The sequence below is a fragment of the Electrona antarctica genome, assembly GCF_951216825.1.
Source record: "Electrona antarctica genome assembly, chromosome: 3".
Classification (NCBI taxonomy): Eukaryota; Metazoa; Chordata; class Actinopteri; order Myctophiformes; family Myctophidae; genus Electrona; species Electrona antarctica.
In genome coordinates, this window is record NC_136808.1 from 42,600,225 (window position 1) to 42,611,739 (window position 11,515).

General features: G+C 45.1%; 1 protein-coding gene across 2 annotated transcripts in view; it reads right to left on the bottom strand.

The window, feature by feature from the left end:
• The window catches only part of LOC306920023 (bromodomain adjacent to zinc finger domain protein 2B-like), a 35,326-nt gene extending 24,384 nt beyond the window's left edge, over nt 1-10,942 (bottom strand). For both annotated transcript variants that reach the window (XM_079496615.1, XM_079496614.1), the window contains exons 1-9: nt 10,789-10,942; nt 10,441-10,602; nt 9,223-9,419; nt 8,772-8,978; nt 6,787-7,362; nt 4,566-5,325; nt 3,819-4,103; nt 2,022-2,082; nt 1,199-1,307 (exon numbers count right to left, since the gene is read on the bottom strand). In XM_079496615.1, the coding sequence (XP_079352741.1) occupies nt 1,199-1,307; nt 2,022-2,082; nt 3,819-4,103; nt 4,566-5,325; nt 6,787-7,362; nt 8,772-8,978; nt 9,223-9,419; nt 10,441-10,602; nt 10,789-10,834 (2,403 nt within the window). In that variant the 5' untranslated portion in view covers nt 10,835-10,942. The remainder of the gene's footprint in view (nt 1-1,198; nt 1,308-2,021; nt 2,083-3,818; nt 4,104-4,565; nt 5,326-6,786; nt 7,363-8,771; nt 8,979-9,222; nt 9,420-10,440; nt 10,603-10,788) is intronic.
• Between the last annotated feature and the right edge of the window lie 573 nt (nt 10,943-11,515).

Here is an 11,515-nt window from a genome sequence, read left to right on the forward strand (position 1 = left end):
CCATGCACATTGAGAGGGGATATGAACTAGAACTACTGAGGCTGATGTCCATCCATGGCCCTGACAGCAACCGCTGCAAACAGCTCTGCCTGCCGTAATGCTTCATTTATGCACCGCCGCACGACAGTGTCGCATGCCAATCTATGAGTACAACAGTATGTTTGTATGTAGACTATTTCCGGCACACAAAACCATCATACGACGAAGTATAAATCAGTTTCTATGGAAAGATGAAGGAGGAGAGAGACATGAAAGACAGTCACCTGGGCTCCATCTCTGGCTTCATAGAATACACGACATCACCAACCCTTATCTTTGCACTGAAGCTAAAATTATCACGCGTGATGCCACTCATTCCATTTCTGGATAGATACTACAAAAGAGAAAATAATAAATGGTATTGGTCAAAATGTTTCAAGGCAGAAAAAACGTTGAAATGTGCGACATTGAAAGAACAACTGGGAGGGGAAGCTTGATGGGTATAGCAGTATAAGAAAGGTCTTTCTGTGCAGGTCTAAATCATCATAAAAGCTAGGGATCCAAAACATATTGCAGCAAAGGCTCTTAAAAGGACAAAATGGTTCTGACCTTGGGTTGCACAACTTGGGCCCTCCTTTATCTGCTGCTACACTATGTGGTAGTTTTAACTGGCCAAATGACCGACTAGTGACATTCGAACACTAAAATCAAAGATTGGCGCAGCACTATCGCGCCTGTGGCTTTAATGAGGCAGATCTACAGATAAGTAATGTCTATGAGATGCTGTCTAAACAGGGCTCAGGCTGATCATCCCAGCGTTGACCATTAAAAAGCTCTTTTTAAGGCGGAGGAGAAGTAATGCAGTGGTTGAGGAAAATGAAGGAAACAGTGTCATCTCTCATTAATTGTGTCTGGGAAATGTAAGTGGGAGTAAGCTGGAGTAATTTTTCAGCTAATCTAAAATTCATGATACACAAGCGTTTGTTTGGGCAATGAGGATGGGCAGTGTAGTGTTGTCAGCAACTATTAGCAAAAATATCCTATCCCATAAATGATCTTCTTTTCACCTTGAGGCACCATGTTCCCCATGTTCTATTCTGTCCACTCTAATCCCTCTTACAAGCTACGGCGCTCATGATTTGCCACAATACATTGCCCATGCATCATGGCTGCGTTATGCCGCTGCAGTGCAGTCAGTGACAAGCTTACGGCACCTTACCTTCATCACATCGGGGTACTGTCTTAGTTTCTTGCCACATGGAGCGTAGTAGGCCACCTCGGCCTGCGGCCGCCCAGCCAACGATTTGATTCGTGTTTCTCTCTGCCACCTTTAACATAAGACAACATTGTAGAACAGTATACACTATTACACATTACACTATATAGTATATACTGTATATATTGTCACTGTTGGGCGTAAACCTTGGATGTCCAAAACCATAACTTTTCAGGGAATGGCAAAAAGAAGTAAAGAAACTGTGATCCAAAGGATCCAATGTACTGTAGTTGTCATTTAGTCACAAGCTCTTGTTAATCATTTTCATCGGTTAATCCATTGAGACCTGGAACGCATCCATGTCACGTTAGCGTTTAACCCCTTTTGGTGTTTTAAACATTATGTTATAATTTAGCTATTGAAAAATAGCAGATCTACAAGCTCATAGCGCGCCACCGAGTGGCGCGCTATGAACTTGTAGGTCTGCTATTTTTGAAAAATCGTTAAAATGTGCCTCAAATCTTTCCGAAAATTGTCATGATTTAGAAAACTTTTTTTTTTTAATTTCGACGTCAGGCCTGAATGGGTTAAATTGAACCATTACAACGCCTCGTATCACAAGGCGTTGTGAGCTTATAGATCTGCTACTTGCACTGCTTTGGCACAGCACTCTTGTATGACGAAGTAGGGCATTCATTTATCATTCATGAAACAAAAAACATAAAAAGTAAAAATGTGGAGATACATGGTTTCTGCCCGACAGCAACAGAGTTATGGAGCCGACACACTGTGTCAGTCCTGGTGTGTTTTCTCTCAGTGTACATACCCCAACTCCAGTGGTATCATCAGCTCCTTCTCATCCATCACCCTCTTCCTCTTCCCTAAGCCTGGAGAGAGACAGAGAGCAGCCATGAGGTTGACAGCACAACATATCACTGAAAACCACACACACACACACACACACACACACACACACACACACACACACACACACACACACACACACACACACACACACACACACACACACACACACACACACACACACACACACACACACACACACACACACACACACACACACACGCTCAAAGGTGCAGAGCCCCCAAACATAATCATAAAACCGAATATAGGCCCTGTAGATACAAACACACACACACACACGCACACACACAGACACACACACACACAGACACACACACACACACACACACACACACACACACACACACACACACACACACACACACACACACACACACACACACACACACACACACACACAGATAGCATACTTTAGATGTGACCATTGGTAAGTAGCCTCTGGCAGGGATTTCACATTTAATAAATGGCCCTTAGTCTGACTCAAATGAGAAAGTCTCTTCATGCCGTCACCATGCAACAGGAACGTTCACTACACTCCATATTATCTGATCCCATCACTTAAAAAAGACCACATTTCAAAGCCAAAGGTGGGACATTTCATTTTTAGAGAATTGTTTAAGTGCGTTGACCATGAACTGAACATTAGCCACTAAAGACAAGCAGGAGACAAAGGAAAATCGCTAGCTAAATGGAGGAGAGATTGGAATGCCTCCTGGAACATTCCTGGCAGGCTAAACGCGTGCGTCCTCTTTTCTCTGAGCTGGGTAATCTCAAAGCACAGAGGGAAGGGAAGGAAATCAACCTATCCTTGCAGTACTGCCAAACAAGTTGTCAGGGTTCTTAGGCCCCTGGACATGCCCCTACAGGACCTCTGAGCTCTGGGTAAGCCGCCTTCTTCCTGCCTGACTAAAAATAACACCTTCTTTTTCCCAGTTGTCTGGGGATGATGCCATACAATCTGCTATTTGAAAGCAGAGGCCATGTTCTACATAGTCCAGTGTGTGCGTGTGTGTGCGTGTGTGCGTGCGTGCGTGCGTGCGTGCGTGCGCGTGCGTGTGCGTGCGTGTGTGTGTGCATGTGTGCGCATACGAGTACATTGGTCTTGCATTAATTCCATATCCCCTTACCTTCAACGTAACCATAACAGATCTAACCTTAACTTTAATCCCAACAGATATCTGCCTAACCTGGTTCAAGGTCAAGGTCAAGGTCTTTTTTTTTATCACATGACCAATTTACACAGCAAAAACACTGGTGAAATCCTCCCTTAACCTACAACAGATACATGCCTAACCCATAATGTAAAGGTTATGTTAACGTAACCATAACCCCAACAGATACTTAGCTAATCCTTAATAAGATAATAATTATTATCTTAACACTAAGCCTAAGGCTTTCGAGAGTGCCATTAAATCAAATTTGTCCCCATACATGCGTAGTTGCGTACACAATCATCTGCTTTGATGGACACTACTGTTTTTCCTAAAATGTCAGGAACACTCACCCACACACGCACACGCACACACACACACACACACACACACACACACACACACACACACACACACACACACACACACACACACACACACACACACTATCCATCCTATGAGTGGTTAACCCTTAAATCGTGGGGCATATGGAAATGGATTAAAAACTAGTAGAGGGCAGAAACCCCATGAGCAACGTCCTAAACCAATGTATCCGTCCAATAATAAAGGCAGATACAACACATTACCATGAGGACTGGCCAGGGAATAGGAGGACGAGGAAGGAGAGCTGTGATAGGCCAAGGCACCGGAGCTGGTCACAGTGGCAGGAGACTTGATGACCTGTAGGTTGAGAGGAGAGCAGCTGGTGGCTGTGTGATTGGTTGAGGTGCTCAGTAGTTGTGGGCCTTTGGTTAGCCTGAGAGGTGTCTTCTCCTTCCTCGATGACGATGACGACGACGAGTCTGCTGGCAGCAGCTTAAGATCCTTCACTTTCCTCCCGGAGATGTCGCTGTCCGAGTTGCTGTCCGATTCTGATGAGGACACCAGGACGCAAGTGGTTAATGCAACTACTACCATGATGGTACAGTCTGTAGGTTAACAAGGCATCGAGCCCTATGAGATCAGAGGGAAGGTTTTGCTACAGTTCTTAAAGCACTATACCGGTGGTCTAGCATGTTAACCCGTCGTCTAATACTTCATATGCCGAACATTTTCCAAACATAGTTTTTATCCAAGGAAGCCACTGGATAACTTGAAATGCTTTAAACTTGATTTAAATATCCATTACTTCTTACCAGTGCAGTGAAGCTTTGACTCAATTAAGGTCAGTTAGGTAGCGTTTTAATGACTATCCACAGATTTGCTCAATCTAAATGTGTTAAGTAAATGATCTGTGTTTGATATGTATGATATGTTGCAGTCAGAAGCTGTGTGTATTGACGGCAGTTTGTTATATTACATAAAAAGCATGGTAAACTAGAAGAGGTGCCAACCTGACAAACTATCATCTGAGTCCTCCTCATCTTCATCCTCCTCAAGGTCGTCATCATCATCATCGTCCTCGTCCCCAGAGTCATCTGATTCCTTGTTGGCGGGGAGACCGGCTATGGGAATGCAAATCCCAGGAATGCCAACCCCGGGGATACCGATGCCCGGGATGCCGACCCCGGGAATCCCAATGCCCGTCTCCCCTCCCCGAAATAAGTCTACCAGCGACTGAACCAGATGGTTCTGAGAGAAGCCTTTCCAGGCAGCCATGGGGTCCACTGGTCCCTGCCCTTGGCCCTGGCCCAGCCCCATGCTTGGTGCCTGTGCCTTAACCTTGGGGGTCTTGTTCTTTCTGGATCCATGACCTGTGGCATGGGGTGAGGTAGTGGCGGGCCGCGCCAGAGGTCCTGCCTGGGCGGGCGATAGGGTCCGACTGCTGCTTCTGCTCAGGTTAACAGGCATGGACGCGGCGTCAGAGTCACACAGAAGCGGCTTGCCCTGCGACGAGGATTCCTTGCGAGGTTTGGTGATGAGGGCCAGCGGCGTGTCCTGAGTGGTGCTTTGGATGACTCCGTTGGGGTGGTGAGGCTCCGGGAGCCCTAGGAGGGCACTGGAGAGGAAGAGGTTGGAGTGACTGTTCGGGGGGAGAGGCGGGACGGGGGCCAGTGGCGTCAAAGACGCAGACGTCCTCCTGGGGGACTTGTTGGACCCCGACTGCTGCTTCTTCCGATCGGCTGTGAGCGCCTGCCCGTGGGTGAGTAGAGACTGGGAATAGTGTGAGGGAGAGAGCGAGGGAGTCAGTCACGGGCCGCAGGAGGGAAGGGGGAAAGAAAGGGGGGGAAATGAGAAAAGAAAAGAGACAAAGTGGAATTGCTCTAGCTGTCGATTTGCATCACTGTTGATTGTTTGAGCAGGTGACAAACTACAATGGCTAACAGTAGAACAGCTAGCCGTGCATGCATACGCCTGATACTGAAAGACAAAAAGAACAGTACAAATACCCCGCCGCATTGAAACCGGTAATGTTCAGGAAAACAGACAAGAATTTCACTGTAGAACTGTGATTACTCGTCTCCACATTTGAGCAGATCTATCATCGTTATCTTCATGCGTCTGGGTTTCTATAGCATGTTTGGCTTCTTACACTGTTGGGCAAGGTTGGTTCAATCTGTGTTTAAGCAAACGCAGGTTAGGCTTTGACATCCACATTCAACTAGATGTGATATGAAGTGAAACAAATCAATTTCACAGACCATGAAATACAGTACAGAACCGAAACCACCGGAGGAATTAGGCTTTTCAGAACTCTCTCTCTCTCTACTGGTGAAACAAAACAGTAATACAGACTTTCACTGAATATTTCAATCCTAATTCATTTCATTTCCATTCAATTTTCAGCAACTACTTTAATATGAAAAAGGTTATGGCAATATTTTGCATATTCTAATGTTAACTGACAAGAAACCCTAATGTTTTTAAACAAATGCAATGTCTGCTTGAGCAGGGTAATGAGGCTCAAAATATCAATGTTTACATTATGAGGCTGAACCCTACTGTAGGAGAGTTAAAATGGCACTCTCTCAGACTGTATTGTAATCACTGCCGTCTGCCTGTCTGTCTGTTGAGCGGTAGTGTGATGTGAAACTATTGTGATCAGGCTGTGTGTGTATCATTGTATGCATATGATATATGTTACTCTATCCATTATAATTCAATACAAACACATGAGTTGGGGGTAAGGACAAGTCTGCCGCTATTGAATTTCACTTAAACCGGTCAAAGGCCACAATGCATCATGAAAGGTAGGGTACTAGGCCTACAACCAATACCTACTACGTTGGTCTGACACAATTTAATTGTTCGACAGTAAGTACGTACAGTAATTAACAGCAACCTGAGTTGTGTCCAAAAGCATTTTTTTCATTGTGTTAATGCTCTCACTATATACACTGTAGCTGTCTACTTAGAAAACCTACTGTATAGTCAGTAGCGAATGAGTGAATGATTTTGGACACATGATTTTGATGTAGCATCTCTCTGAGCGCATTTTATATAAACGTTTTATATATATAAGAAGCTATATATAGAAATGGAGTTCTCTCTCACAGAAAATAGCAGATTCTTGTAAATTGTAATTCTGTAATTCTACCAATGTACCATTTTAAGCAATAAAACAGGATATAGGTTTATGCTACTGGTTCTAGTTATCAAGGACAGTGGCCATACCTGCTGTTTGAGTCTGAACTCGTTGATTTGCGCGAGCGAGGCCTCCAGCAGCTTCTTCTTGCTGGCCTTGTTAGCATGCTGAGGCGGCTTCAGGGAAGGCTTCTGCGAGCTAGCTACAGGTGAGGTCAGAGCGAAGGGTTTTGGGGAGGTAGATAACGCCGAGCGGGGCGGGGAGGGAACCGACAGAGGCTTGGGGGAAGAGCAGAGGGAGAGGGGCAGGTGTTGGGGGGATGAAGAGGCCAGCAGCTTGGGGGGTTTGGGGGACGTGGTGAGGGCGATGGGGGAGGCGGAGGGAGAAGACTCCCAGCGGGGGTGGGTAAGGAGGGCCAGGGGCTTGGAGCTGGCTGCCAGGCCCGTGGACTGGATGACGCTGAAGTGCTGCTGCAGTCCTTCGGCCCAGGGCCTGGAGCCAAGTAGGGCGAGCGGTGCCGTTTGGGAAAGGACAGGCGGGGAGGGGGAGTGGGGTAATGGCACCAGGGTTGGGGGATTGGAGGATAAGTAGTGGGGTTGGCTGTATTTCTTGCCCTGGGGGTCTGTCCTGTGTCTGTCTGTCAGTCCAGAGGTTGGCACCACAGCCTGCATCATGAAAAGGGTTTAAATGTAAAGTTTCATTCAAGTTTCATTCAACTTCATTACATCAATTTACAATTTACAATTTAGGCATTTAGCAGACGCTCTTAATCCAGAGCGACTTACATCAAGCAATAACAAAAGCATGGCATACATCACATATATAAAAAGTAGTTATCATGAATCATGCGTAAACTAAGAACGTAACAGTGGAGTATCTATGTTAACTATACATACTATACTATATAATATATTATACATGTGTACTATAAAGTGCTATGACTACATAAAGTGCAATTCTAGAGCTGTCTACGTAACAAGCTATAAGTCTGTTTAAAATACTATCTAAGTCTACATAATGTGCTATCTAAGGGGCTAGGCTAGGGCAAGTGCTACGGGCCATGGTGGAGTCTGAAGAGGTGGGTTTTCAGACTACGGCGGAAGATTGGGAGTGAGGCTGCAGTTCTGACTGTGATGGGAAGTGCATTCCATAGTTTTGGGACGTGTGGAGCGTTGTCCCGGCGTTTTTAGTGAAGGTACCTCCAGCTTCCCTGCGTTGGCTGATCTGAGTGCGCGGGAGGGTTTGTAGGGTACGATCATACTTGTGAGATATGGGGGGGCCATGCCTTTGGTTGCTTTGAATGCCAGCATCAGAGTTTTGTATTCTGTGCGGGCAGCAACCGGGAGCCAATGGATCATCATTATGTCAGAATTGTTTCCATGTATTTTGATCGTCTGGGCCAAAGCGTTCAAATCGTTGAACTCCACAAAGTGGATCAGATTCAGATTTTCGGTGGTTCAAAACTCCAAACCGGATTGGGATCACTTTGATCCAATCTGTGATCATGGAATTATCTGAGCCAACATTATGTCAGCAGTTCCCAACCTTTTCTGGTTCAGGGCCCACTTGACAATCTTGAAAATGTTCATGGCCCACCCATCTCACCACTTAAAGGAGAATTCCAGACCAGCCGTTTTCTTACCGAATTGTGAGGCGATTATAGCCATTAACCAGTGATAGAGAGAAAAAAACCCTGCCCTGTAGCTCTGGGCATTCGGCTGCCTTGTTAAGTGGTCAGGTGGGTGGGCCGCGTGTGTTTGCAGAGCATGTTTATTTTAATGATCAATCAGTTGTGTTATGGCTTGGATCAATGGAACTAACATAGTATACTTTAAGTTTAGTAAGTATAGTATATTATACTGTACTTACAATTTTACATAAGTATCATGAGTCTTTTTTTTTTTTACATTATTAGTTTTATTTTCAAATTATTTCGCGTCCGATTTGCAATATTCCCACGGACCCACAGGTTGGGAATCGCTGCATTATTTTAATAAGAAATATAAGTTTGATTAATTAAAGCATGTATTTAATATTCAAATTCCAAATCTCTTTGTCCCTGCAGGGGCTTTACCTTCAACTTGTTCTTTATCCGCTTCTCTTTCTCCGAGTCAGACAGCTCATCGTCATCATCATCAAACTCGTCATCGTCGTCATCGTCGTCGTCCTCCGCGAGGTCCTCCAGGTCACTGCTGAGGGAGCCGTCGCTCGAACTGTCCGACGATGTGCCCGAGTCACTGTTGCTCACTCCACAGGTGTCTGTCTGCTTCTTGCGAGGCTTCTGTGTCCAGGACAAAGCAGAGAAGTCAATTTAACTGAGAGCTGGCTGCAACTTATTACGACTAATTATCCTGTGTGTGTGTGTTACATCATCATTATGTCAGAATTGTTTCCATGTATTTTGATCGTCTGGGCCAAAGCGTTCAAATCGTTGATTTGCGTGCGTGCGTGCGTGTGTGTGGTATTTAATACAATACAATACAAATGTACAGTATTTACAAAGTGCACTAAGACGTGGTACTAACCTTGTCTTTAGGTTTACGGGGCTGTAGTTCCAACCTCTCTGCTGGGTTGATCTGAGGGCTGTTGCGGTGTCTATTGGGAGGCTCTGGGTTGCTGGCTGGCTTCAGGGGCACCGGGATGGGGGCTGGACTTGCAGAATAGGTCCCTGTTTGTGTGGTGGGGGATGAGACCCCACTCCCATTCACCGCCCCATTCACCCCTAGAAACATAAAAGAGATTTACAGCGTCATCAGCCCTATCTCCTCCAAGAACAGACTTTAGTCACAAAGACTAATGAAATATCTGGTGTTCGGTACAGAATGGAATGGAATTATGCAAAAAGAAAATACAAAAAAAAAATATTGATTTATCCACGTACATATCTCATCAAACATGCAGGCTGCACATGGCACAGGCTCAACATGAGTGGTTGACATAATAAGAGATAAATTAAAAGATACTGTTAAATTAAACGAGCAAGGAAAATGGAGGGTAAACGAGGGAGAACGATGGAAGGCAAAGGAGAGAAAAACAGAGGGAGAGAGATAGAGAGAGAGATAGAGAGAGAGGTTGACCAAACCACTGAGGATTCAGAGTCATTAAAAGCTTCTCTACAGAAGAGATTTCATCACTGGACAAAGAAAATAGATTTAGGTGGAGGGAGAGGAGGAAATGAATGAAGTGAGAAGAGGAACAGCAGAAAGAAAGAGCACGCTCAACTGTGATGACAAACACATCTTTTACAACTCCTCCGCTATTCACCCCACCTTTCTTTCCTGCATCTCAGAACAAGGCTGTGATGTCAAGACGTTACACAAAACCGGTTTTATTTTTGCCCCCTTTTGCCCCAAAGCTTGCATGTAAATATGTGTATGCATTTATTTATATAAATGAAGCCAGTGATAACAAATTCTCTTTAACATTAGCATTCGAGTCATTAGAGCAGAACAAATAACTCATTTCCTGTATGAGTGTTATAACGTCATGGATCAATAAACAATATGCAGTGATGTTATGGCTACTATATGCAACATGTAAAAGACATGCAGTGCTTTGTTTCATCTGTGAACTTTTCATTACAGATAGAGAGAGTCAGAGAGAGAGAGAGAGAGAGAGAGAGAGAGAGAGAGAGAGAGAGAGAGATGAAATTGTCTCTAACATCAGCATTCTGGTTAGCAAAGAGTTGTGAGAGCAGAACAAATGACCCATTTCCTGTATTAAGTGATATAACTGCATCACACCTTTAGGGGGGGCACGGATATTCTTGCTGGGCGTCCTGCTCTGGACGGGACTGGCGCTGTGGTTGGGATGGATGTGGGGGGCGAAGAACGGAGGGAGGCCAAGGAAAGGAGGGAGAAAGGCAGCCGCTCCCCGCCCATGAGCTTCTGCAGCCCGCCACCACTCTGAGAAGAGAAGAGAAGAGAAGAGAAGAGAAGAGAAGAGAAGAGAAGAGAAGAGAAGAGAAGAGAAGAGAAGAGAAGAGAAGAGAAGAGAAGAGAAGAGAAGAGAAGAGAAGAGAAGAGTTTAGATATGTGACCATTTCACCAGTAATCAATCAGTGCTTTTGGTTTCCCAGTGCTCTGTCCTACCAGATAAGGCTCCCAGCTGGGGATGGGCAGCTAATGCAACTGACATGCCCAAGGAGCCCAGGCCTCCAAACTCAGGCCTGCCTGCTCCAGTGGCGTAGATGGCTCCAAAGGCTGGGTGGTTGATCAGAGGGAAGGCACTTGACAATGTGGAGCCAATGAAGGGCTGCTCTCCTGCTGCCCCAAACAGACGGCCTGCAAGTTACACAAAGGAGGAGGAATTGAAAACATCCTGCATGAAAGCAGTTTTGGCAAAGCAACTCGTTGGACAAATGATGCAAAGCAACAAGTTGCAACAGATCCTCTGTATTATGTGGGCAGAGCTGAAGGGATATAGTTGTGAGGTTGTCATTTTTGCCCAGCTTTGAGGGTTCGTGCACACAAAAAACATTGTGTTAACACAAACACTGAATGCTATTGACAATGAATGGACAGCTTTGAGTGTTTGTGTACACAAACACAAACATTTGTGTAAACACAAACATTAAAGACGAAGGTGAGAACGCAGAATGAGATGATGTATGATGATAAGAGCACCCCTCACTTCACACGGATGTGAGTTTGTATTACATTGTTAGCATTTAGCTGATAGGACAGTGGAGAGAGAGACAGGCCAGTGAGTGCTGAGATGGGAACAGCAATGTTGTGGTGGATATAAGTCAAGGCAATCGATTGTGTTTGTTTTTAACAGAATGTCTAACTAAAATCCAAGTCCTATAAAACAAAACTA